Raw genomic sequence first — 26,116 nt, 5'->3', positions numbered from 1 at the left:
AGGAAATGTTGAGTTGGATCTTGGAGACGGCGTGAAGCTGGAAGGTGTGAAAACATTTTGTTACCTAGGAGACATGCTGAATGGAGAAGGTGGATCAGACTCGGCAACGGTTGCAAGAGTGAGATGTACATGGAAGAAGTTTCGGGAACTGAGTGGCGTGCTGAAGAGGAGGGGAGTGTCGTTGAAGCTGAAGGGAAAGGTGTATGCTGCATGTGTGAGAAGTGTTATGATTTATGGGAGCGAGACATGGGTAATGAACGTGGAGCAGCAACGAAGGCTGGAAAGGGTGGAAATGCGAATGGTTCGGTGGATGTGTGGAGTATCGTTGAGAGAGAGGAAGACAAATGATGAATTGCGAAACATGATGGGAATAGAGCCTGTGATGGATGCTGTGAATAGAAACAGTTTGTGATGGTTTGGTCATGTGTTGAGGAAGGATGAAAGTGACTGGTTGAGAAGAGTGATAGGGGTGAATGTAGAAGGAAGTCGAGGACGGGGAAGACCGAGAAAGACTTGGCTGAAGATGGTCGAAGGAGAAATGCGGGCAAGGGGGGTTAACAAGGGGAGATGAAGAAAATAGGGCAAAATGGAGAAGATTGTCATGGGGGGCGAAGGCTAACCCCCGCTCTTGCAGGGAAAATGGCCTTAAAATGCCTGTTGTTGTTATTGTTGAGTGGTTCAGGTTATTTTCAGTTCAGGAGTGATCCAGGTTATTTTCAGTTCAGGAGTGGTTCAGGTTATTTTCAGTTCAGGAGTGGATCATGTTATATTCAGTTCAGGAGTGGTTCAGGCAGGAATTTCTGCTGAAATCTGGCCAGAGAGCTGGTAATAATTTACTTCATACACTCTGACAATAAACATGGTGGGATCTTTAACATCCATCAAATATCAATGCTGACAGACAGGTCACCAGCTTCACAACCGCTACATCCACGAAGAGGAGCACACTTTTGAAAGCAGGTCATCTCGATGAAACACCATTCTGATAATATTGTTTTGAATTTGGGTAGAGGAATATCTAGAGCCAGGTAGATCTGTATAGATAGGTATTCGACTGCCACGATAGGGAATCTACCCTGCAATAAGTTCTGTGTTTTTAGGCGGTTTGTCAGGATAAGAGTATACCTGTGAACATACCAGGATGTTCGGGTGTTAAATAGTGTGGGGCATACGATAACACCCCTTGTGCGTCAGACCTGGTAATTATTCCTTTGTCCCTTATGGCAATGCATACACATATAAACACTTAGATAGACCCTTCAGTGCACACATTAATTAAATTCCTTTCCCTCACAAAGACTTTGGAAGAAGACATGCAGGAAGCCAGATCGGGGCACCGCCAGGTGGCTGCCGCCGGCCGCACCATCAGCTGGCCTGGTAACATCATGCAAAGACGAGCTGTAACCATGCCCAGGGAACGTGTGGTTGGTTGACGCGGAAGGCGCGATCCTCCAGCCAATCAGCGCTGAAGGCGCGAACCTGGGGAGAATCAGTGGCGGTGACGCGGAGAGATGCGAGAAGGTTCGGTGAACGGCGGGAGGCTATGAGGCGCTGATTGGGTGACGTGCCAAGGTTGACGTCACCGCTGCAGGTTATAAAAGGGCATGCCGGACAACATTTTCCCTCTTGCGCTGCACATCCCTCTCTGGCTGTCTTGAGCTGCACGAAATTTCAGCAGCTCTCTTGGGTTTTCATAGCGTGCATTCGCATTTGCTCTCCTTTGGCCCTCTCTCCCTTTTTGCCCATTCTTCTTTGCTGGTCTCTTGGCGCTGCACGGCGTCTTGTGCTCTCTGCGCTGAGATTGGAGATCGCATTCTTCGTGGTGCTTGGAGCGGTGTTCGGTGCTCGGTGCTTTTGGTGCTGTGAGCGGGCGGGACCTCATGTGCGATGGATTTGGAGCTTGGAGCGAGGCGTGCTACTGAACAGCCTTGGCCGGGGTGAGCGGGTCGTTCGAGGCCTGGTGGCACACAAGCAGGGCCGAAGGGAGCCACGTTGGACGACACCCTACAAGACGACGGACAGTTAAGACGCCCCACATTTCACACATTTCATACATGCCATACGCTTTATTTTCCTTTCATTCATTCCTGTGTCCTGTTGTTGAGTCTGGTGTGTGGGATCACAATATAGGATTTAGTTTATTTGATTACCATCGCGTTTCTTGTTATCGGGCTCCGTTTAATAAATCTCTATTTTTGTACATCAAATCTTGGGTTGTTCGAGTTCGTTAATTTCCTACAGGACCGGAGCTGCAGTTGGCGCGCTCCAGGTAAGCGCTTTTCCCGCTTCTTCCTCTTCCATTCCTCTTCCCGCGAGTCAAAGCAAAATCCGTGTTTGGTCATCGCCTCCAGTAGATCTGTTTGGTCTATCCGCGGTCCCTGGTGTTAACCGGAGGGATTCGCACGACAACTGGTGTCAGGAGTGGGATATAACCCTAAAACAAATTGGTGTCAAGAGTGGAGAATCTGGAAACAAAATTTTTTTAGTCGGAGGCGATAAATTTGCATAGTCTATTGGGCTTACAAGACGCTGACGGAGCGTCGTTGAAAGTAAAATTTTATTCCTGTTGTAAGAGCCGCGCGGGAAAGCGACCTCCTCTTAACGGATGGAGGAGGTGAGCGGCATGGAGGAAAGGAGAATGGAAGATGGGGATAGCATTCAAAGTGAGTCGGATATATCTGGGGTGGAGCGTAGTGGTGGAACTTCCCCCGCCGCAGGGACGGCCCCCATAGACAGCCAGGCCTTGATGAAATTTATAAGGGACTTAATAAACGGTAGCAGTGAGAAAATGGAAAACAAAATGGATGCCCAAAGGAATGAAATGAGGGCCGATCGTGAACGATTGGAAAACAAAATGAACGCTCAGAGTGAGCGATTGGAAAAGATGGAGTCCCAGGGGAATGAACTAAAAGGAGAAATGAGGAGATTTGGTGCCGATGGGGCCCAGGAGAAGCCAAGGGTGGCAGAAATTGAATTAAAATGGGAGGAGACTGCATGTGTGGAAGAAAATGGGGAGTGCCAAGAGGTGAATGGGGAATGCGAAAATTGTAATAGGGAATGTTTCCCACCTGCTGGCCTGGAGGTTTATCGGGGCCGGGTGGATGCCACAACACCCCAACCGGGAGAAGAATTCGGAATGGTGCAGCTGTGTTTCTCGCAGGGGGGCCGAAGGATGGATGGTGGGTCGCACCCTTATGGACACTCATGGGCCGTGTTGGCATTTTGACTGCTCACCTTGTCCCGATGACCCTTGCACAGTAGAGGTGCGGAGCTGTCGTAGCCACATGTAGTTGTGTAGTGATAATCACCGTTGGATGCGGACCCACATACCTGCCAGTATAGTGGGGAGAAAAGTGAAATTTGGAAAATTTGATTGGTCCAATGTGAAATTTTGGGATTTTGTGGGTGGATGGCACTTTGGACCTGACCAACCGTAGTTACCTGTACATCAAGGTAGGGATAAGGCCTTGATGTTTACTGTCCCAGGCTTCAGGACTTGCTATGTAAATTTGGGGACATGTAATTTGGAGTTGGGGGCAGGTGAGAGTGATGACATGGTCGGTGAGGGGGATGGAATGTGTACCACAGAGTCTTGTGGGTGGCATTTGTGTTTTGTTGTGGTTATGTTTTTATGTGGTCGTGGAGAATGGAAAAACGGATGAGTGATGATTATTGAGTGATTATTGTGTTTTGAAAAAGTGTAATGGTAAAATATGAATTGGGATTTCACATGAAGGCAGGCCATGGCAACTTTTTGTAACACCATCTATGGAATGTGTGAGAATTGAATGGCAGCGGGGTAGGAAATGTGTTTTGGGATCTTGTGGGTGGGGAAGGTGTGTGTGTCCGCAGGTACAGATCAAGCTCTGAGGAGCGATGCCTGCGGCCCCCCTCGGCGGCAATTACCCTGGCAGCCAGTGGTATCTGGAAATTGGAGCTCGTCGGTGGAGGGTCTGGTTGGGCGCCGTGGGGTAATGGAGACTCCCGGTGACCCGTGTAGCTGCGCTGAAGCAGGAGGCAATGGAGCCTGGTGTGTGGAGACCCTCACCGGCGGGGTAACGGCGGAAAGGGCTGTTGGGCTGTCACGGGGCCAAGAGGTAAAGGGGGGTGGGGGGGGGCAATGAACTTGTAAGTCGGTTGACTTGTGTTTGGGACTGCGGGCACCACAGCCTGAAGCGGCCCAACCATCTTGATGGTGCGGTACCTCCCCGCTGCCAGGGAGAAATGCACACACGTATATGACATCTATGCCATGGTCCTGCAGAGGGTGGATGAAATAAGTGCTTGTAATGATTTTGTGTGATGATTTTTGGAATGTGTATGCGTGGATAAGGGGTTTGTGTTGAATGAATGAGGGCGAAATCCACCGAGCCATGTCACTCACCTATAACACATGGACAGGGCCTGTGGAAATTTAGGGGTGCATTGGGATGGCCCCGCAGGTAAGGTTGTGTCTTGTGGCATCCACCGGGGGACGCGGTCTGTAGACTGGGGTATGTACAAATGTTTAATAGAGTTTTGGAATTGTTGAATAAGGATAAGTTTGTGGTTAAGTTAGTTTTGTGTGTTGTTTGTTTCCTCCCTCCGCAGGAACAACGAATAAGATCATTGTACATATTTGCATGATTAGCATGTTAAGGAGGATAGGTAAGTAGCTCCGGCTCACTTCCACAGCCCTCCTGCTTCATTTCATAGGTTAATTAAGTGTGAGACAGTAAGTGTTAAGACTGGAATGGTAGTGCCTGCAGTGAAACTAGCAGGAGCTAGGGTTCCAGGTAGGGGGGTGGGGGGGCTGTGTTTTGAATTTGGGTAGAGAAATATCCAGAGCCAGGTAGATCTGTATTGGTAGGTATTCGACTGTCGCGATAGGGAATCTACCTTGTAATAAGTTCTGTGTTTTTAGGCGGTTTGTCGGGATAAGAGTATACCTGTGAACATACCAGGATGTCCGGGTGTTAAATAGTGTAGGGAATAAGATAACACCCCGTGTGTGTCAGACCTGGTAATCATTCCTTTGTCCCTTATGGCAATGCATACACATATAAACACTTAGATAGACCCTTTAGTGCACACAGTAATTAAGTTCCCTTCCCTGACAAAGACTTTGGAAGAAGACAGGCAGGAAGCCAGATCGGGGCACCGCCGGGTGGCTGCCGCCGGCCGCACCATCAGCTGGCCTGGTAACATCATGCAAAGACGAGCTGTAACCATGCCCAGGGAACGTGTGGTTGGTTGACGCGGAAGGCGCGATCCTCCAGCCAATCAGCGCTGAAGGCGCGAACCTGGGGAGAATCAGTGGCGGTGACGCGGAGAGATGCGAGAAGGTTCGGTGAACGGCGGGAGGCTATGAGGCGCTGATTGGGTGACGTGCCAAGGTTGACGTCACCGCTGCAGGTTATAAAAGGGCATGCCGGACAACATTTTCCCTCTTGCGCTGCACATCCCTCTCTGGCTGTCTTGAGCTGCACGAAATTTCAGCAGCTCTCTTGGGTTTTCATAGCGTGCATTCGCATTTGCTCTCCTTTGGCCCTCTCTCCCTTTTTGCCCATTCTTCTTTGCTGGTCTCTTGGCGCTGCACGGCGTCTTGTGCTCTCTGCGCTGAGATTGGAGATCGCATTCTTCGTGGTGCTTGGAGCGGTGTTCGGTGCTCGGTGCTTTTGGTGCTGTGAGCGGGCGGTACCTCGTGTGCGATCGATTTGGAGCTTGGAGGGAGGCGTGCCGCTGAACAGACGTGGCCGGGGCGAGCGGGTCGTTCGAGGCCTGGTGGCGCACGAGCGGGGCCGAACGGAGCCGCGTTGGACGACATACTACAAGATGACGGACAGTTAAGACGCCCCACATTTCACACAGTTCATGCACGCCATACGCTTTATTTTCCTTTCATTCATTCCTGTGTCCTTTTGTTGAGTCTGGTGTGTGGGATCCCCATATAGGATTTAGTTTATTTGATTACCGTCGCGTTTCTTGTTATTGGGTTCCGTTTAATAAATCTCTATTTTTGTACATTAAATATTGGGTTGTTCGAGTTCGTTAATTCCCTACAGGACCGGAGCTGCAGTTGGCGCGCTCCAGGTAAGCGCTTTTCCCGCTTCTTCCTCTTCCCTTCCTCTTCCCGCGAGTCAAAGCAAAATCCGTGTTTGGTCGTCGCCTCCAGTAGATCCGTTTGGTCCATCCGCGGTCCCTGGTGTTAACCGGAGGGATTCGCACGACAATATTATAGGCTGATCGACAATCGAATCCAGCCTACACAGCTCAAAGGCAAGAACTATCCCCATGTCAGACCGACATGACCACACCTGTGGACAAACAGAACTCCTCAGTGCACTATTAAGGGTTTAGATAATATGTATGGGTTATGCGAGAATCAAATCCTGAACACGATCAGATCAATTCTCTTCAAATAACTCGCATCAATACACAAGAGGTGAGATTTAGAATTTTGGATTGGAGACCCATATGAAGAACTCAGTCAAGTCTAATGTAATTGACTTATAATAATAATAATAATAATTCATTTATTTTGTATAGCGCTTTTCATGAAGCCCAAAGGCGCTTTGACAGAGTGCAAAACATAATGCATAACAAAACATGAAAACAACAATTGCAAAAAGACAAGAATCAATCGGGAAATATTTAAAGCAAAAGGAGGGAGAAGGAGAAGTGATAGTCAGGGGTTAAATGCTGTGGGTTGAATGTTGAATGCAGTGCTGAACAGGTGGGTCTTGAGTGATGTTTTGAATGTGGTGAGTGAGGAGGAGTCTCTGATGGTGTGAGGTAGTGAGTTCCAGAGGGTGGGAGCAGCGATGGAGAAGGCCCTGTCCCCCCAGGATCTGAATTTGGTCCGGATGGGGGGGGGGGGGGGGGTCAGGAGGTTGGTACCAGCAGAGCGGAGGTTGCGGGTGGGAGTGTGTCTGGAGAGGAGGTCAGCCAGGTAGGATGGGGCCAGGTTATGAAGCATATCATTAAATTTCCACGCACTATAAAATTATTCTTCCTGAAAAGTATGAAAAAAGATAACTATAGCCACCTTCACTGTTGGTGCTTTGTTAATTAATCTCAAATATAGAATCAAACACATTACATGAACGAATACTATATTTCTACAGCACGACACTTTAGAAGTACAAAGCAGTGAGCATGACAGACAATTTTTATCTTTAGCAGCCTATCCTGTTTTATTAATAACACCAACTAGATATCTGCGTTTACAAAGCGATCACCAAGGGTATGCCTCCCCTGGCCTGCGATCCAATGATGGCCATATTGTTTTTGGAACACCATATGACCTTGACCTTCAACATTTAGGTATAGAGTGTAAATTAAGAAAATGTGTCCCTACCTACAATCTATCCATAAAACTCAACATCATGAAAATCGGGGAAAAATTATTCAATTTATGATGAAAATGTTGTTCCTTGTTAATCAGGTCACAATCCATAAAAAGTGGGCCAAGGACACAAATCAAATATCAGGAGCACAATTTCAATGCAGGTTTACTATTGTGATGCAAGAACATCTTGTAAGGCCAAATGGTCTGAGATTCCGCATTGGAAAAATTGAGCATTGACAGAATATACGTTATTTTTTCAGACCGCCATTTGACCTTGACCTTTAACTTGGAGGGGTATGATGTAAATTAAGCATAAATGCACCTTATAAGATGGCAATTTTGATCCGCTTTTACAATCCTTTGTCAAGTTATGGTGAAAAATGTTTAAATGTCTATAATTGGGTTATGACCTTAAAATTAGGTCAAGGTCAAAAAAATGTCAAGCCTGCATACTTTTATTCCCAATATTGATGCACAATTTCATTGTGAAAGTCCCAGCCAGATCCAAGATACAGCTCAGATATGGCAGAAAAAAGCAAAAAAATGCAAACGAACCTAAATGGTGGTTTTGTACTCATAGGGGCCTAAGAAACTCTGTGGTACAATAAAAAATTGGGGCACTAATTGTACAAACAAACCCTACATTAGGTATAAACCTCCCCCTATCCTACAAGAGGAGGCTTAAAAATACCTTATGTATACTACTGATCTCTATATTAACTCGATAGGGTGTCTAACATGAATTGGTCAGACGGTCCTGAAGCCACCGGATGCGCTCCATACACCATATTCCTTCTCCGAAAACACAGAAAATCCTGTTTGCATCAATACAAATACTTGCTTCAAGGTGCATATTTCCTATGAAAATTCCACCTTGCTAATTGATTTTCCTCATTTCGCACATCATTTTATTCCATTCCGACTTGATTTTTAAAGTCTTTGGTATGACTTAGCCAAGGTTCAAACCGCTGACCTTTCAGACTAAGAGCGGATGCTTTAACCATTATGCTACTGAGTATGGTCTTGTTCTCCTTACCCTGAGCTCCTGCATGCTGGGCACCGCCAAGCTCCTTTGCCAAGCCGTTTGCCTTCGGACTGGCTCCGAGTGCAGGTGCGGCGGCACGGGGTGGTCTCTTCCCTGGTACCTTGACAGTGGTTCGAAGGAGGTCTATCTCTTTGCCATGTACATTTTGCATGTAGTCCTGGAAAGGAAAACAAGAAGACAAATGTTGAGTTATTTACAAAATGCATGCAGGGATCTGATGTTTATTTAGCCAATCGATGGTCACCCTATTGTCTTCAATTACTTCGTATCACTCCAAGGTAGTGGGGTTGGCAGAATATTATGCAAGCCAATACTCAAAATGAAATTATTTGCTCCCACCATGCAATTTCATATATAACGAACATATAAATAAATAAATAAATAAATAAGTACATCATCAACCAAATGGCTTACAAATTATTACAATGGATCAAAAGAATAAATGAGGCCTATAATTATAAAGATGATAGGATATCAAGGCATCACTGTACTCTTGAAAGTCATCAGCTGTGGTGTGCATTACATCGATGGTTATCGTCTGCATCCTTTATCCATCTGCCCATGCATTATTTCATTATTGGATATTAAACACCCAGCTGTGATAGTCAATCTCAAAAACCATGTTACACCAAACATTTTAGAGGCTGCGCACCAATCGGCTGTTCGACAGAAGCTCATGTTTCCTTTCTTTCAAGCCAAAGTGATTAGAACAATGTGAAAAAGTGGCCGAAACATGCACAAAAAAGTCAAGGTGTCTTTCAGGGACACTCTATTAGTTTAAACACTCCAGTTCTCACAAGAAATTCCATAAGCAACTGGAACAGCACTCGGTGGAGCGCATACCTCCACCAGGCTGAAAAGTTCATGTTTTGTACCACACCGATAGGCGGGATCTGCATTAGGACCTGAATCAAAATGGAACCGGCTTCTTGTCACCTATACTCCACTCATCGACCAAGTTTTGTCATAATAATCGGTTCACAACTTTTTGAAATATCGCGCTATCACTCAAGGACCGATCAGTCCGTGTTTGGCCCGATCACTCAATGGTGAAGAATCACTTTAAAGATTCTAGTATCCAGATCGGGATCATCACCAAAATCTAATCAATTCGTCCTTGTCAAAACACCCAACCCGCCCACCAATTTTCGTGCAAATCTGTCCATAACTTATTTGATAGATACTGTGCTCATAATCAGACAGACAGACAAGGATGAAAACATAACCTCTATCCACCTTCGACAGGAGGGAACAAAGGTAATCAATACAAAGGTAAGTACAGTGACGGGAGGTAACAAAGAAGGCTTTACACTTGGCAAGAATCACAATGATTCACAATGCCTGATTCGTTTATCTGATTTTCAAACAGTATGGTGCAGATGGTGTTGTTCCCTGGTGTTGGGCTAGCGGCTAGGGTGCCGGCTTAGGATCCTACGATCCTGGGTTCGAATCCCGGTCGATCGCTGAATTAATGCCAGGGGGGTTGACTCAGCCTGTCATCCTTCCGAGGTCGGCTAATTGAGTACCAGTTCACTGGTAATTCCCTGTTTGTCGTTAAAGGCGGCAAAAAGGGTTGGCGTCAGGAAGGGCATCCGGCCGTAAAACATTGCTTCAAAAAGGGGACCAAAAAACAACAACAACCACGGTCCCCGAAAAGGCCAACCCCCGCTTTGTGGGGAAAAATGGCCTCTAAAGGTGTTTTTTTTTTTTTTTTATGGTGCAGAGATAGTACACACTTGTTTTTGAGCTACTGAGCTCAAATAACCTTTTGAGCTCAAATAACCTTTTTGAATAACTTTTTGAGATATCCTGCTCACAGACAGAGACAGACAAGGAGATAGGGGTGAAAACATAACCTCTGTCTACCTTTGGTAGCAGAAGTAATATTTTTTTCTTGAATAACTGGAAATCTTTCACTAAAAGTAATGAATTTTCATTGCAACCTCACATTTAGTTTCATAATGACAAATAAACAAGAAATCTATGATGCATGGCACGATACTTGCAAAATCCCTAAAATAGATTGTTGACCTTCAGCCTATGTTGACCTATTGGGCTATGTTGACTTCAAAAATAATTGGTGGTTCAATTCAGTGATTTGATATGCAAATCCTCTTCCAATTTCAAGTCAATCGGATGAAAATTGAGGATTTTAGAAATTCCACCTTAAGTTGTTGACCTTTGGACTATGTTGACCTTTCGACCTTTTCACCTCAAAATCAACAGGCTTCTTCCTTATGGCCAACTCCACCATTTTTATAAGTTTCGTAATGATCAGTTTAAGATTGTGACCTGTAGGCGATTGACAGACAGACAAACAGACACAGACAGACAGATAGATTGAAAAATTATTCAGAGAGCAACACTTGGCAAAAGAGAACAAAGTAGAATGGCACTCAGTAAAGCATCCTTTTTACCCCACAAGTAATTGGTGGTTGAATTCTGTGACCTGAAATGCAAATCGTCTTCAAATTTTAAGTTAATCGGATGAAAATTGACAATTTTAGAAATTAGGCCTATGTTGACCTTTTGACCTATGTTGAAGCTAAAAAAAATAGTTGGTGGTTGAATTCAGTTCGCTGATATGAAAATCCCGTTCAACTTTCAAGTCAATCGGATGAAAATTGAGGATTTTAGAAATTGGAAATGATTGTTGACCTTTTGCCTATGTTGACCTTTTGGCCTATGTTGACCTCAAAAATATTTGGTGGTTTAATTCAGTTAGCTGATATGTAAATCCTATTTAAATTTCAAGTCAATCGGATGAAAATTGAGGATTTTAGAAATCTGAAAGAAAGTGGTTGACCTTTGGCCTATGTTGACTTTTTGGTCGATGTTGATCTCAAAAATAGTTGGCGGTTGAATTCAGTTAACTGATATGAAAATTCTATTCAAATTTCAAGTCAATTGGATGAAAATGGAGGATTTTTGAAATTTGAAAAGTTGTTGACCTTTTGGCCTATGTTGACCTTTGGCCTATGTTGACCTTTTGACCTCAAAAATAAATAGGATTTTGTCAGACCACGAACTCTACCGTTTGGTGAAGTTTTGTGAAGATCGGTTAAAAATTTTGACCTGCAGTCAAGTATAAGTGAGCGGACAAACACACGCGCGCGCGCACACACACACACACACACACACACACACACACACACACACACACACACACACACACACACACACACACACACACACACACACACACACACACACACACACACACACACACGAGTGATCAACATACTTGTCAAAATATTTTTTTTTGGCCAAATAACAATGCAAAAGACCAACCAATATACTTGAAAAATCTTCGATTTTCGCAAGTAATAAAAACAAGCTGAGCATGTCATAATGCTTTGTTAACTATCTTATGGCTAACCTTACAAAATAACATATAAGTAGGGTTGTAATGGAAGATGCACTTTCAAACCACTTTAGAAAAACCCAGGATGACCTCAAATCGTCTTCATTATTCATTGCCTTATTCAGCTATTCATTGTATTCAATTCGCTATTCTATTCAATTGTATTCAATTAGGAAGGACAAGGTATTCAATGTCATCCCCACTGTCACAGCCAAGTGTACACCATCTTCAGCAATTGATTGTCATTAACGAATTGTGCAGAATTTCAGTTCGAGAAATTTAACCACTCCTTACTCAAAAACGATCATTTTTCAATGCCACCTAATAGAAATTGCTTGCTATATTATTTCTTGAAAATAATGGGACGATTAGAGACATTTATGCATCAGTCATTCAAAATTTTAAAAAGATCCATTTTTATGGACTCACAGTGGGGCAGTCATTGTACTTTCACATTAATACAAGGACTTGAGTAGGGAATGGACAAATAATCACAGTAATGGGATGTACTTTCACATCACATCACGTCCCATCACATCACAGTAATGGGATGTACATAAGATCCTTGGATATCATGCAATGGCAATACCAAACAGGCCGACCCAATGAGGTCTTCAATGAGGCAATGAATGAGGTTTTTCCGTGTGCCAAGTTTGGAAAATAAACAAAATGCAAACACCCAGAGGCATTTAAAAAAATGGGTAGAAGGGGTAGGGAGTAATAAATAAAACATCCTTGTAAGGAAAGGATTTCACAATTGGACCAACTCCAAGAACAAGTTCAAAATTACAGGAAGAAGAATTCCTTGCCTGAAATCCATCCTGTTAGTTAGCATTAACTTTGGCCGATTCCTTCATCTGTAGCTTCATTCTGATCACAAAATAAATGCTCCAAAGCAGAACACTTCCGTTAACAGTAATGGACTTGTACAGTCAGTGCTGAGGCTTAATTGTGTGTGACAATGTAATGGCTTTGGACTAGGGAAAATTAGCAAAGATCTCCAAATCTAACCCTTCTTTTCTCCTTCTGCTGATGACGTACCGAGAGCGCATACTCAATCACTCGAAACTCTATTAGTGCACAACCATTCCAATAAAACACAGATAGATTGCAGCGTGTTTGTTCTCACTAACCAGCTTTGCTGCAAGTGCAATAGAATATAATGAAACTGCCAGATACATTCATTAACCTATATTAGCCACACCAAGCTCAATACTGTTTATGTAAGAAAATATCCAGCTGTTATTACGTTGAAACGCTTCACAAACTCAAGAAGGGCTTTCTTGAGTCATGCACAGTGAAATTAATTGATTATTGAAAGAATATATATATATATATACGTATATATATATATATATATATATATATATATATATATATATATATATATATATATATATATATATATATATACACATACATGTATATACTGTATATTTATATATACTAGTGAAATACCCGTGCTACGCACGGGTGGGAGGCCAGAAGCAAACAGGCAGTACAGATACGGCGAATGCTAAAGCATGAAACCAATAAATTCCACATTCCTGTAGCACCCTCAGTCGCACGTAAGACATGGACAGCAAGTTCGTGAAGGACTTCCATGAAAAACGTACCCGTTGGGCAAACAAACGGGTACGTTCACGTATAGAAACATCGATCGTGGGTCCGTGGCGAATCTGCATATGGCGATCCGTGAAGTTCATGTTTAGAAAGTAGAAACCATCACGGCATGTCGTCATTCACTTGAACTCGATATCTCTTTTTTCATTCCAAACAACATATCTCCAATCACAAAATAAACTTTTAACAACATTGTTAATGTTTCCTTCATTGTAAAAACTACCAAGTCAACAATTAAGAGGATTTTCAGCCGATAGGTGTTACGGCCTTGGCAAGATCAATGGAGACAGCGATCTGTTAGCGTATACACCGCCCAAATAGCTATGTGGAATTCTCTCATGCAGAGATTAAACTCACGTCGTTTGAACTTTGGCCGCGGTCATTATTTACTTTTAATGATGTTTATATACAAATTAAAAAGAAGATAATTGGTTTTGGGTCATCCTTTCCACATATCTCGTGGGATTGTGAGTTGGAGAGACGACCGTGATGGCGGGGAGGGGGTTGGCATTCTCTCAAGCAGGGATTCAACCCATGTCCTTATAAAATGTCTTTGTCTGAGGTCACTGAGTCCGATCGGTGCAGCTGTGCAGCGATCGGTGCAGCCGTTTGTGTGGCACCCTGGAAAATAACGATGCGGGAGTCCAAACCTGAAAATGCTGGAGGCCAAAGCTGAAATTGGAAAAACAATATACCCTATTTTACTCCAGGGAATCCCAGGATTACCCACCCAAAATATTGCTACGGTTTTGAGATTTGTACATATGCCATCATTAAAGGCTAAAGGTTTGCCCCCCATAGTTAGTCCACGAGCAACACGTAGGCCCACTTAGAGTATTAGTTATGTCATAGTATGTGTGAGTATAGACCATTTCCCCTAGTAATATCTGCATTGTGTAACGACATGAGCTTAGGTCCTTTCATTTTGCGTCCACCCTCCAATTCCACCTATGGGCATAATTGATCCCGCGCCCCATTTTGGCTGATCCCTCCGTTTGTTACGCTTTGGCTGCCAGCAGCATTCGCTGCCCTTTGTTCGCTCGAACTAGTCGAGTAACACGAGGTAGGCCTGAGAAGAGGGAGGAGCACGGGGTCGGAGTGGGGCGGCGTCAAAGCGGAGCGTCAGAGGCGATGATGGTAAGGACCACCAACCAACCAGGGCTCTAAAGGCATGGCGTGATAGGGCGTGGTAAGGCGCGTCTGGCAAGTGCTAGAAGGTTCACGGGGCGTGCCTATAAAAGTCACCGCACAAAGCCCTTAGAGGGGACTTACGAGGACTTGCACGAGAGAGAGGACTTGAAGGAATTGCGCTTTGTCACAGGACTCGGAGGACTCGTGCGGGAAGACTTGCTTGAAGGAATTGAAGAGGGCTGGTTGGGAGCGCATTGTGAGCACTTCGAGGCTTAGCGCTTAGAGGCTGTATTTGCCTATTACGTACGCAGCCACGCGAGTGAACGCTGCAATAGCCGCCAGTATTAACCGCCAGAGCCCAGACCCTACCGTTCGCCCCGTATTATCCCGTGTGCGCCAACCGATACGCGGAGAGCTCCTGCTGCCTGCTACGGGATCCATCTTCGCGGTACGAGCTGGGGACCGGAGAGAGCTGACCATCCGTGGATGTGCCCTCCATCCCTGGACGTGCTGACCTTCATCTGCAATCCCCGTGTGAATGTCTGTGTGTGAGACGGGCCCGTTTGTCTGGGATAGTAAGTTAAGACTGTTTTTAAGGCTGCACTGTGTCCTCTTCTGCTGAACCATTGTAAATAGTGTGAATAAATCTTGTTATTCCTTTTCTTCTGGATTCGACTGCTTCTGTGATTTCTCCATTGGGTAAGCGTGGCACGAATAAGAACCGCTTGGATCGGGGTCTTGTAATTGATAACGGCTTGGATCACGTGTTCACTACCGCTCGGCGTATCCACCAACACAGGTGATTCGTGCGAAGCTTATCTCCTCGTTTCAGGGCAGCGCTAGTACTTAGGTAATAGCGAATCTGGTCCTACAACCCTATTTAGCGCTGTCCGGAAAGGACGTCATAGGCCTCGGGTCACGCCTGGTCAGTCAAAGACAAGGGGACTAATCCCCCCTTGGTAAGGGGAGAAGGCCGGCGCAGAGATCCGCAACAATATCGTTGCGATCAGTTCAGCTGTTTTTGCGGTACCTTCGAACGGACGGACATACAGACAGACGGATGGACATTTGGTGAATTATAGTAAGATATATACACACTATAATACTGTCCTCCAGTCTGTCTGTCTGTCTGTCTGTCCGTCCGTCCGTTCAGTGTGGGACTTCCCCCATCAAGGAAGGGGCATTAAAATCATATCTCCACCATTTTTATGCTCCGCATAGCGCTGAGGCCCAATCAGGCTCTTTTGTAAGGCTCGCGCTTTCTGATTCTCTCTGTCACAGCTTTATCGATGCCGATAAAGTGTGATTTAATTTTTCAAGTTTAAGTAAGACTCGGTTACAAAGAACGGGAAGAAAATTGGACGAAAGTTAGTGTTTTTAGACAAAAATGCTTTTTTTATGAGATGAAGGCCTGCAATACAGTCGGACCCCGCTATTTGCGGTTTCTCTATTCGCGGAATCCATATATTCGCGGCTGATAAAATGTGACATTTCTCTGTTTGCAGAAAAATGTCCCACGAATTTGCGGGTTTTTTTTGTTTTCTTTTCGCGACTGTGTTCCCTGAATTTGCGGTTTTCTTTCTATTCGCGGCTGTGTTCCGTGAATTCACGGTTTTCTTTCTATTCGCGGCTGTGTTCCTTGAAATCGCTGTTGTCTTTCTATTCATGGCTGTGTCACGCGATTTCACGGTTTTCTTCTATTTGCAGCCATATTCCGCGAATTCGCGATTTTTCAAGGGCGCAAAAAAAAATTTCACGAGCCACTAGCTAGACACATTTACAAAACCAATCTTTTATCAGCCATGCAAAAAGCAGGTGGATGTAGACAAAAAAAACATCTTATACAATCCGTGAGCATGACCTGCTTATACAGTAGAGTACATTCACTGCTGTGTGATTTGCGTTTTCATGACTTTCGTGGGTGCGAATTTTAGCCGCACTATAAGCGAGATTCGCTGGATATCCCACCAGATGTGCAAACAAGTCAACTCTGCGAATTATAGAATGCAAACGCTTCATTAAATCGATTATAATTTGCAATTTACAGTAAAGCATCATCAGAGATGTTACACAATGAAAACGCTTCGGGGGATGTTCCATCAGCGACTAAAACATGTCATCCTCCACAAATTACACAATGCAAAATGCTTCATTAAATATATTATTGAAATTAGCAGATACGCTCGATACAGCATCATCCAATAACATCCCCCACAAACAATGGGCTCCTGCAGATACCCACAATGCTCGGAATCCTACATATATACAGATTGTGACCTCCATCTCCATCATTGTTCTCGTCCCGTTGCTTCGACTTGTGGTTTTGACTCACTTTGCTCATCGTTCAATAAATGACTCCCAAACGCAAGACCAGTGCCGGAGATGCGTCGACTACCAAGAGGCAGAAGAAAGTGATGTGCCTGAGCCAGAAAGTGGAGCTGCTCGACCGGCTTTAGAGAGGAGAGAGTGCGGCCTCTGTTGGCAGGCATTATGGCATCACCAAATCCACCGTTCGTTACATACGGAAGAAGGAGAAGGTGATTCATGAGAAACCTTCAGCAAGTTCTGTATCGAGTATGAAGGTGGTCACCCATCTCCGGAACGTCCACATGGAAAGGATGGAGAAGAATCTCAGAAGATGGACCGAGGACAACACGCAGAAGAGGGACTTCATGCTGAAAACCATGATGCAGAACCGTTCCCTAAACCCGCTCAACGAGGAGGAGTTGGACGCCATTCCAAAGATTTCCGAAGAGGAGGAGGTGGAGGCAGGCAGTAATGAGGAAGAGGTGCCGAGGTCCAAACTCACAGTCCAGTTCCTGGGCGAGTTGCTGCAGGACATGCGGGCGATTGTCGACAGGGTGCAAGACGCTGACCCAGTCGTGGAGAGGTACCTCAAGTTCAAGAGGGGCTTGGATGATGCGCTGCTCCCATACAAGGAGCTGCATGGAAATGTTGGGCAATGTGTCAGGCAGCTCCACATTACCTATTTCTTCAGCCCTGCTCCATCCACCTCAAGATCACTAGCATTCTCACCAGTGTCCTCACCTTCTCCTACCTCTCCTGGCTCTCCCTTAGTGCATGATTTTGCTGCACCATCATTTGGGTCGCCTTCAAAGTTCGAGGAATTCTTGGGATTTTAATTCATCACCATCATCATCATCACCATCATTTGAAAGTTGCGTGTGTTTGTAAAATAAAAAATTTAAACGGTGCATGATGGTGTTGTGTTTTTTTTTTACTTTCACGGTACGGTATGGTTAAGCTGGTTAAGCACTTTTAATAAACTGTAAGCGCATTCCTTCAATAAATTGGAAATGGTACCTGGTGTTGTTTTTTTGTTTTATTTGTAAGCATTTTTTGTGAAACTGTAATGATGTGCATTTGCAGTCGAAAACATTTTAAACTTTAAAAATTTTCCTCCATGAATCAGGAACCACCGGGAACCTGCAAAAGATCCCCCTTTTCCCCATTGAAACAATGCCACGGCATATATTCACGGGATTTTCATTGACCTTGGCGGATTTTCATCGACCTTCGCAGATTATAGTCGGCATTCTCAGGATTTGCGTCACTATTCGCAGATTTTCGCAACTCAGGAACCTATCCCCCCTTTTTCCATTGAAACAATTCCCCGCTATTTGCGGGTTTCGCTATTCGCGGATTTTCCAGGAATGTATCCCTCGCGAATAGTGGGGTCCGACTGTATAAAGTCCATTCAGACTCCCTCACGGCTTTATCTCGACTCTAATTCACCATCTAAGTTGGAAGTTAGGGATTGAACCTTAGTCTAATTATATATTTTCATATTCCGGGATTATTCCGGGATTATTGAGAGGACGCTGGCGTCGTTTGCTCGCCGCTTCTCTGACTGGACCATTGTCCGTGTCTTGCTTTCCTGGTGGTCGTGGCGGATTTATGGCCATTGAGTCTTCCTCTGCGCGGTCCCGGCTCTGCTCTGCTGCTCCGGGCTTCACCTGCTCGGCTCCATCGCTGTTTCCTCGGGCCCACTCCCGTTGGTTGTGTCGATTGTTTCGCTTCCTCACCCTTGGCCGCGTGCTCGCTTTGCCTTCGCTCCTGCTGGCATGGCTCTGCGGTACTCTGCCGCAAGGCTTCTCCTGCTTAAAACCCGCTCCACCCCATCATGCATCTCTGCAATCAGATCGAATGGACTCCTGCGTCGACCCAGGTACATTCACCGTGGCTCCGGTCGTAAGTTTGTTTATTTACAATCAGGTCACTCCATCCCCATCCTCTGGTCGGCTCAGCGCACTCCCACTCATCGTCCCAACACACCTGGTCACAACAACGCACAAAATCGCACCTCCTGTCTGCGAACCCTGGCCAAATCACCTGGATTCATACCCGCCGTACAAAACAACATCAAGCTCACCCTGTTCAATACCCGGTCCCTCAACAACAAATGCCTCATCCTGAACGACTACATCCTGGAAAATAAACTGGACTTTCTCTGTCTCACTGAGACCTGGCAACAACCACTGGACTACTACACGCTCAACCTCACCACACCCAATGGATATTCTTACATCAATAAACCACGCTCGGAGGGCCGAGGTGGTGGAATTGCCGTTATTCACCGACAAGACATCAAGACCAACCTCATCTCCATCTCATCTGCTCCATCATTTGAACACCTGGCTTTTAAACTCTCTGGTCACACACAGTCAGTCATGGCTGTTGTCTACCGCCCTCCCAAACCACACCCATCATTCCTGTCTGACTTCTCCTACTTTCTGACCCAGCTATGTTCCCTCTCCCCCTCAATCCTCCTCCTTGGTGATTTCAATATCCACATGGACTCCACTGACTCCACGCTAACCACTGACTTCACTGATTTACTCACCTGCTTTAACCTCACTCAACATGTCAACTTTCCTACCCATAACCGTGGTCACATTTTGGACCTTGTCTGCTCTACTGGACTAATTTTGCACCATCTCTCTGGCTCCGACCTCACTCTCTCTGACCACCTAGCCATCACTCTGACCATCAACATCCCCACCCCAGCACCAAGGCATTATCGCACTATCAACTTCCGTAAGCTAAACGCTTTTTCACCTGCCTCATTCTCATCGACCCTCTCTGAAAAAATGTCCACTTCTCCCTTCGTTGACCTCCACACCCCTTCTGACCTCACTGACTACTACAACCACACTCTCTCTTCCTGCCTTGACCAAATTGCGCCTATAAAAACCAAAACAGTTTCTTTCACCCATTCTGCTCCCTGGTTTACCCCTGAGCTCCGCCTAATGAAAACTCGTGCTCGCCAACTTGAAAGACTCCGCAATAAAACAGGTCTCACAGTTCACTCCCAGGCCTACAAGGACCACATACAACACTATAAAGATGCCCTCTCCCGCGCCCGCTCCGCCTACTACTCTCAAATTATCCACTCTGGCTCCGGAAACCCAAAAGCACTCTTCTCTACAATAAACAAACTCCTCAGCCCCCTGAACACCACCACCCAGTCATTCACAATAGACAACTGCATCTCCTTCCTTTCATTCTTCCAACGCAAAATTGAAAACATCTACAACAGCTTGACCACCGCCGCACCCGCTCCCCCTCAAACCACCTGCCCCCCCTTATCCTGCCATCCCCTGTCTCAATTCTCCCCAGTCTCCCCTACTGACCTCTCTGAACTCCTCATCGGAATGAAAACTGCCACCTGCACTCTTGACCCCATCCCCTCCAGCTTTGTCAAGGCCTCCCTTCCTGCTCTTTCTCCACTTATCATTGCAACAATAAACTCCTCCCTGTCTACAGGCATCGTCCCACCATCCCTCAAAATTGCTGCTGTTACCCCCATTCTGAAAAAACCTGGACTAAACCCTGACACCCTAAATAACTTCAGACCCATCTCCAACCTACCCTTTCTGTCAAAGGTTTTGGAACGCGCTGTAGCCACTCAACTCAAGCATCACCTCTCTGCCAATAACCTGTATGAAACATTCCAATCCGGATTCCGGTCCAACCACAGTACTGAAACTGCTCTCCTCAAAATCACCAACGACCTTCTCCTCTCCTCTGATGCTGGCAACCTCAACATTCTCATCCTCCTCGACCTCAGCGCTGCCTTTGACACCATCGATCACACCATCCTCCTCACCCGACTTGAAACCACCTTTAACATTACCGGCACTGCCCTCTCTTGGATTAAATCATACCTCTCTGACAGACGTCAGTTCATCTCCATCAATAACTGCAAATCCCCCACTGCTCCCCTCCCCCAAGGTGTCCCCCAAGGTTCAGTTCTTGGCCCCCTCCTCTTTATCCTTTACCTGTCCCCCCTCGGTCACTTAATCCGCCGTCATGGTCTCCAATTCCACTGCTTCGCCGATGACATCCAGCTTTTCATCTCCACCAAGTCCGTCTCCACCGACACCCACTCTATCCTGACAAACTGCATCACTGAAATAAAATCCTGGCTTCAAATCAACTTCCTCAAACTTAACTGTGATAAATCTGAAATAATCATCATTGGCCCAAAAACGCTCACCAAGTCCACCCATAACTTTGCCCTCAACATCGACGGTTTCCCAGTGTCCACCTCCCCTCACATCCGGAATCTTGGCATCATCTTTGACCAAACCCTCTCCTTCGACAAATACACTAAACAGATCACAAAGACAGCCTTCTTCCACCTGAAAAACATCGCCCGTCTCCGTCCATCCCTCTCCTCTGTGGCTGCAGAAACCCTCATCCACGCCTTCATCACTTCCCGTCTGGACTACTGCAATAGCCTCCTTTATGGTTCACCCTCAACAATCACCAATAAACTCCAATACATTCAGAACTCCGCTGCCCGTCTACTCACCCATTCCCGGACCCGTGACCACATCACCCCCGTCCTTTACAAGCTTCACTGGCTCCCCATCTCCCAGAGAATCCAGTACAAAATCCTCCTCTTGACCTACAAAGCCCTCCATAACCTGGCCCCATCCTACCTGGCTGACCTCCTCTCCAGACACACTCCCACCCGCAACCTCCGCTCTGCTGGTACCAACCTCCTGACCCCCCCCATCCGGACCAAATTTAGATCCTGGGGGGACAGGGCCTTCTCCATCGCTGCTCCCACCCTCTGGAACTCGCTACCTCACACCATCAGAGACTCCTCCTCACTCACCACATTCAAAACATCACTCAAGACCCACCTGTTCAACACTGCATTCAACATTTAACCCACAGCATCTAACCCCTGACTATCTCCTCTCCTTCTCCCTCCTTTGTGCTTTGAATATTTCCCTATTGATTCTTCTTTTTTTGCAATTGTCTTTATGTTTTGCTATGCGTTATGTTTTGCACTCTGTCAAAGCGTCTTTGGGCTTCCTGAAAAGCGCTATATAAAATAAATGCATTATTATTATTATTATATATAAAAAAGAGTTTATTTAAGGCGAGTTAACTCTTTTCCAACGATATAATTAAACAATACTTCGAAAAACTTTCTCCGTAATAAATTGAATATGTGGACTAACTATGCAAAATGAAATTGATTAAATGATAACGTTTGGTTTTAATCAATTTTTTATTTGATGCTTTTGAAGTGTACTCGATGCTTTCAAGTTTAAAAATGAACAACAGAAGTAAATTAGTCAAGGCAGATTCACCCACCTCACTTCTCCCTCTAAAGTCGAGGCAGAGGTGTCACTTTACCCCCTCTCTCCCTTCTTCCCCCTACCCTCTGTCCTCTCCCCTGTGCGGTGTGCATGATGACGGGGCAGGGGGAATGGATAGGGGGGAAGATTTGAGGTATTGAAGTCACATTTTACATTATGTAGAATTACACATTACAAACTGTATTTCCCAAGAGCATGGACATGGATTCACATGTAATGTGAAGCAAATAAATTGTGTAGATTACATCTTTTCTGTATCTGATGAGTTGCCAGTAACTATTTTGTGAAACTCTACATGCAGCATCTAACTCAAGATGTCCAAATATCATACATGTCTATGCCCGTGGGTTTCCAACGGGTGCCTCACTAGGAAAAGCATGGGGTAACTTTCCTGGGTTGGGTTGTGGAGGTGTGTGTCGGGGTGGTGTTGAGGTGTCGTCCACTAGACAACGGTCCCCTTGGGTTAACCTGAGGCGGTCCCTTTGGGTGAGTGTCTGGAACATTCTCACTCTAAGAAAGGATGATCACCTGTCTCTGCTATCATCTGAGCTCCAGCATTTGAACATCAGTATTGCAACACTCTCTGAGGTACGGAGGCCGGATAGTGGTGAGATCATGGTGGGTGGTGACACCTACTACTGGTTTGGTCGCTTTGACGGTTACCATGCCCAAGGAGTTGCTATAGCTGTGTCCAATAAGCTGACTCCCATGATAGTCGAGATAACACCAGTCAACGAGCGTATTATGAGACTGAGGATTCATCACTCCTTGGGTGTCATTTCCCTGGTCTCTGTATATGCTCTGACTGAGGAAAGTGATCTCACTGTGACGGAGGCATTTTGTGCCATGCTCAAGTTTGTGGTTGATCAGTGCCCCAGGAGAGATACTTTTCTAGTCTTGGGGGATTTCAATGCATCAACTGGCAGTGATAAGGGAGGGTTATGGTCCCCATGGATCCAGTACTGTGAACCGGAATAGCACTAAGTTCCTCGGCTTTGTAAGAACTCATGGACTTAGGGTGGCTGGTTCATGGTTTCAGCGCCCCCAACCTCATCGCTGGACTTGGTATTCCAACGCTAGCGGTGTGGTGAAGGCGATTGACCATGTGCTCATTGATGGTCGATGGCGGATGCTCCAGAACTGCAGGGTCTACCGGAGTGCTCAGTTCCTCAACACTGAACATAGGCTTGTTGTAGCAACTCTTAAGTTGCAGCTCAAATCCAAGAGAATGCTATCATCCCAGCCTAGGCTGGATGTGGGCAAGCTCAAGGAGGAGAGGGTAGCTGAGGAGTTTGCGAGCAAGTTGAATGGGGGTATTGGGAGGTCTGGATGATTCGGGGGAACCTGAGGAGTTGTGGAGTGCCTTCAAGACCACTAACCTTGATGTTGCCGGTAGCTGTCTTGGAACCCACCGTCAGGCGAAAAAGAACTTTGACTCTCAGGGGACGCTCAATACCATTGACCAGAGTTGCAGGGACAGGCTTGATGGCAGAGCTGAACTGTTCCGGGAGCTGAGGTGTGAAACTGTACATACACTGAGGGCGGACAAGGAGACCTATGTGCGAGGAATCTGTGAAAAGGTAGAGCATCACTTGTGGTCATTATATTCTTGTCCTGCTTGCAGAGGAATCCGTGCATTGCGTTCCTCTAAGCCTGTCCCTAGGTGTACTGCGGTTAGAGCAGAGGGTGGTAGCATCTTGACAGAGGAGTCTGAAGTGAAGGCCCGCCAGCGAAGCGGCTGTACCAGGCTGACCCACCGGCTGTTGAATTGGATGTCAGGGGTGTTGCTAGCCCAAATTCTGACCTCCCAATTAACTGTGAACCGCTTTCACTTGTGGAAACACAGGCGGTGGTGAACCAGTTGAAAAGGGGCAACACTCCTGGGATTTATGGCATCCATGCTGAGCTTCTCAAGGCTGGTGGAAATGCTGTACTTGAGTCGCTGCATGCAGTTCTGTGCTCTGTTTTGAGCACAGGCATCATCCCAACTGACTGGAAGAGGGGCCTTGTGTCCAACTCTGGAAAGGGAAGGGTGATCACCAGGACTGCAACAACTACTGAGGGGTGACGCTACTTTCAGTGCTGGGCAAGGTCTTGGCTTGGATCATTCTTGAGAGTGTTCGCCGCCATCTGCTCGAGCACCAACGACCGACCAGAGCAGTCAGGTTTTACAACAAAGAGGTCAACAATTGACCGTATCCTTGCACTTCGGGTCCTCACCGAACACAAGCGAGAGTGTCGTCAGGGGCTGCTTGCAGCCTATATCTTCGCAAAGCGTTCGATTCAGTGAATCGGGATGCCCTCTGGAAGATTCTTGGTTTTCGTGGGATGCCACCAATGCTGATCAATCTGATCTATGCTGTGATCTGTGCAATACTGAGAGTGCTGTGAGGTGTGGTGGTTCCATCTCTGACTTATTTCCAGTTGTTACTGGAGTTTGGCAGGGGGGTGTACTGGCTCCCATACTCTTCAGCACTTGTATGGACTGGATTCTGGGGAGGATGTCGGAGAGGTCAGGCTGCGGTGCATCGTTTAGGAGTGTCAAGATCTCTGACCTCGATTTCGCAGATGGTGCAGTCATCTTTGCGGAGACACTGGATATTTTTACGGGGGCCTTCCAGGCACTGAACGAGGAGACGGAGCCACTGGGATTATGGATTTCCTGGGTCAAAACCAAAATCCAGGCTTTCAATGACATATTGGATGCTGCTGTCTTGTCTGTGCCTATTTGTGGCGAAGATGTTGAGGTCACGAAGAGATTCACTTACCTTGGCAGTGTTATTCATGCCTCCGCATGTTGTGAGCCAGAGATTGATAGATGTCTGGGATGGGTTTGGGGAGTCATGGATTCACTGGATCATGGGGTGTGGCGGTGTCGTTATCTGTGCAGGAGGACGAAAGTCAGAGTCTTTAAGTCCTTGATGCTTCCAGTCTTGCTCTAAGGATGCGAGACTTGGCCCTCACTAAGGGCCAGAGAATGAGACTTAACTCCTTCGGAGCTAAGTCTCTTCGGAGAATCCTTGGCTATCGCTGGTCAGCCTTTGTGTCCAACGAGCAGTTGCTGAGAGAGAGAGACTCAGATGAGATTTGTTACCTGTATGATCCGTGAGCATCAGCTGCGGCTGTATGGGCAAGTGGCTCGTTTTCCGGACGCTGATCCAGCTCACCAAATACTCTCAGCAAGGGAGCCTGTTGAGTGGAGGAGGCCAACGGGCCGACCCAATGCCTCATGGTTGCAGTAGGTTGATCGGTATCTCAAGGAGATAGAGATGGGCCAGGCATCAGCCTGGGGGGTGGCCAGACGGAGGCCATAGGAGTACCATCAGAAAGTGGATGCAGCAACGCGCTGCTCCGGCGCATGCTCCCATACCTAATCTGACCTGACATGCCCTGCCTCACTTGTGTGTGTGTGTGTGTGTGTGTGTGTGTGTGTGTGTGTGTGTGTGTGTGTGTGTGTGTGTGTGTGTGTGTGTATATATGTGTGTGTGTATATATATATATCTATCTAGAAAGCAAATGTCCAAACATAGACAAAAAGTACATACATATACTTTTTTTTTTCTTTTTTTTCTGTCTGTCTGTCGCACCCTGAAACACAGGAACTCTCCTTGGGGAGAAAAAATTATAAAGTAAAAGTTGCTTCAAAGTCATGCAAACCTCTGGGAAAATTGTAATTTTTTTCAATCAGGCAAAAAATTGAATCTGGGCAGTGTATAGGAAACAAATAGCTGCCATGATCACACCTGAATTTTTTTTTTTCTCTCCTGTTAAGAAATATAGAACCTCCCAGTTTTGAGTTCTCTCAACCAGCATAAGAATGAAAGGCCTCCTTTCTTTCTTTTTTATATAATGATATTTTAGCACGGGCTTCTGCTTGTACGTAATTGTTCTTTTTTCTTCTTCCTCAATTTCAAAACATCGTAATTCCTCTAATTTCAAAGTTAGTAGAACTGGCCATAAAACACATAAAATGCAGGAAAAAT

At 45.9% G+C, this 26,116-nt stretch overlaps 1 protein-coding gene across 8 annotated transcripts in view; it reads right to left on the bottom strand.

The window, feature by feature from the left end:
• The window catches only part of LOC137429645 (arf-GAP with GTPase, ANK repeat and PH domain-containing protein 1), a 644,187-nt gene that overhangs the window by 185,080 nt on the left and 432,991 nt on the right, over positions 1 to 26,116 (bottom strand). For all 8 annotated transcript variants that reach the window (XM_078779671.1, XM_078779672.1, XM_078779673.1 and 5 more), the window contains one exon: positions 8,367 to 8,532. In XM_078779671.1, the coding sequence (XP_078635797.1) occupies positions 8,367 to 8,532 (166 nt within the window). The remainder of the gene's footprint in view (positions 1 to 8,366; positions 8,533 to 26,116) is intronic.

This window comes from Myxine glutinosa, chromosome 6 (assembly GCF_964187855.1).
Source record: "Myxine glutinosa chromosome 6, kmMyxGlut1.1, whole genome shotgun sequence".
Classification (NCBI taxonomy): domain Eukaryota; kingdom Metazoa; phylum Chordata; class Myxini; order Myxiniformes; family Myxinidae; genus Myxine; species Myxine glutinosa.
Note: the sequence above shows the minus strand (reverse complement) of the source record. Positions and strands in the feature narration are given on the sequence as shown.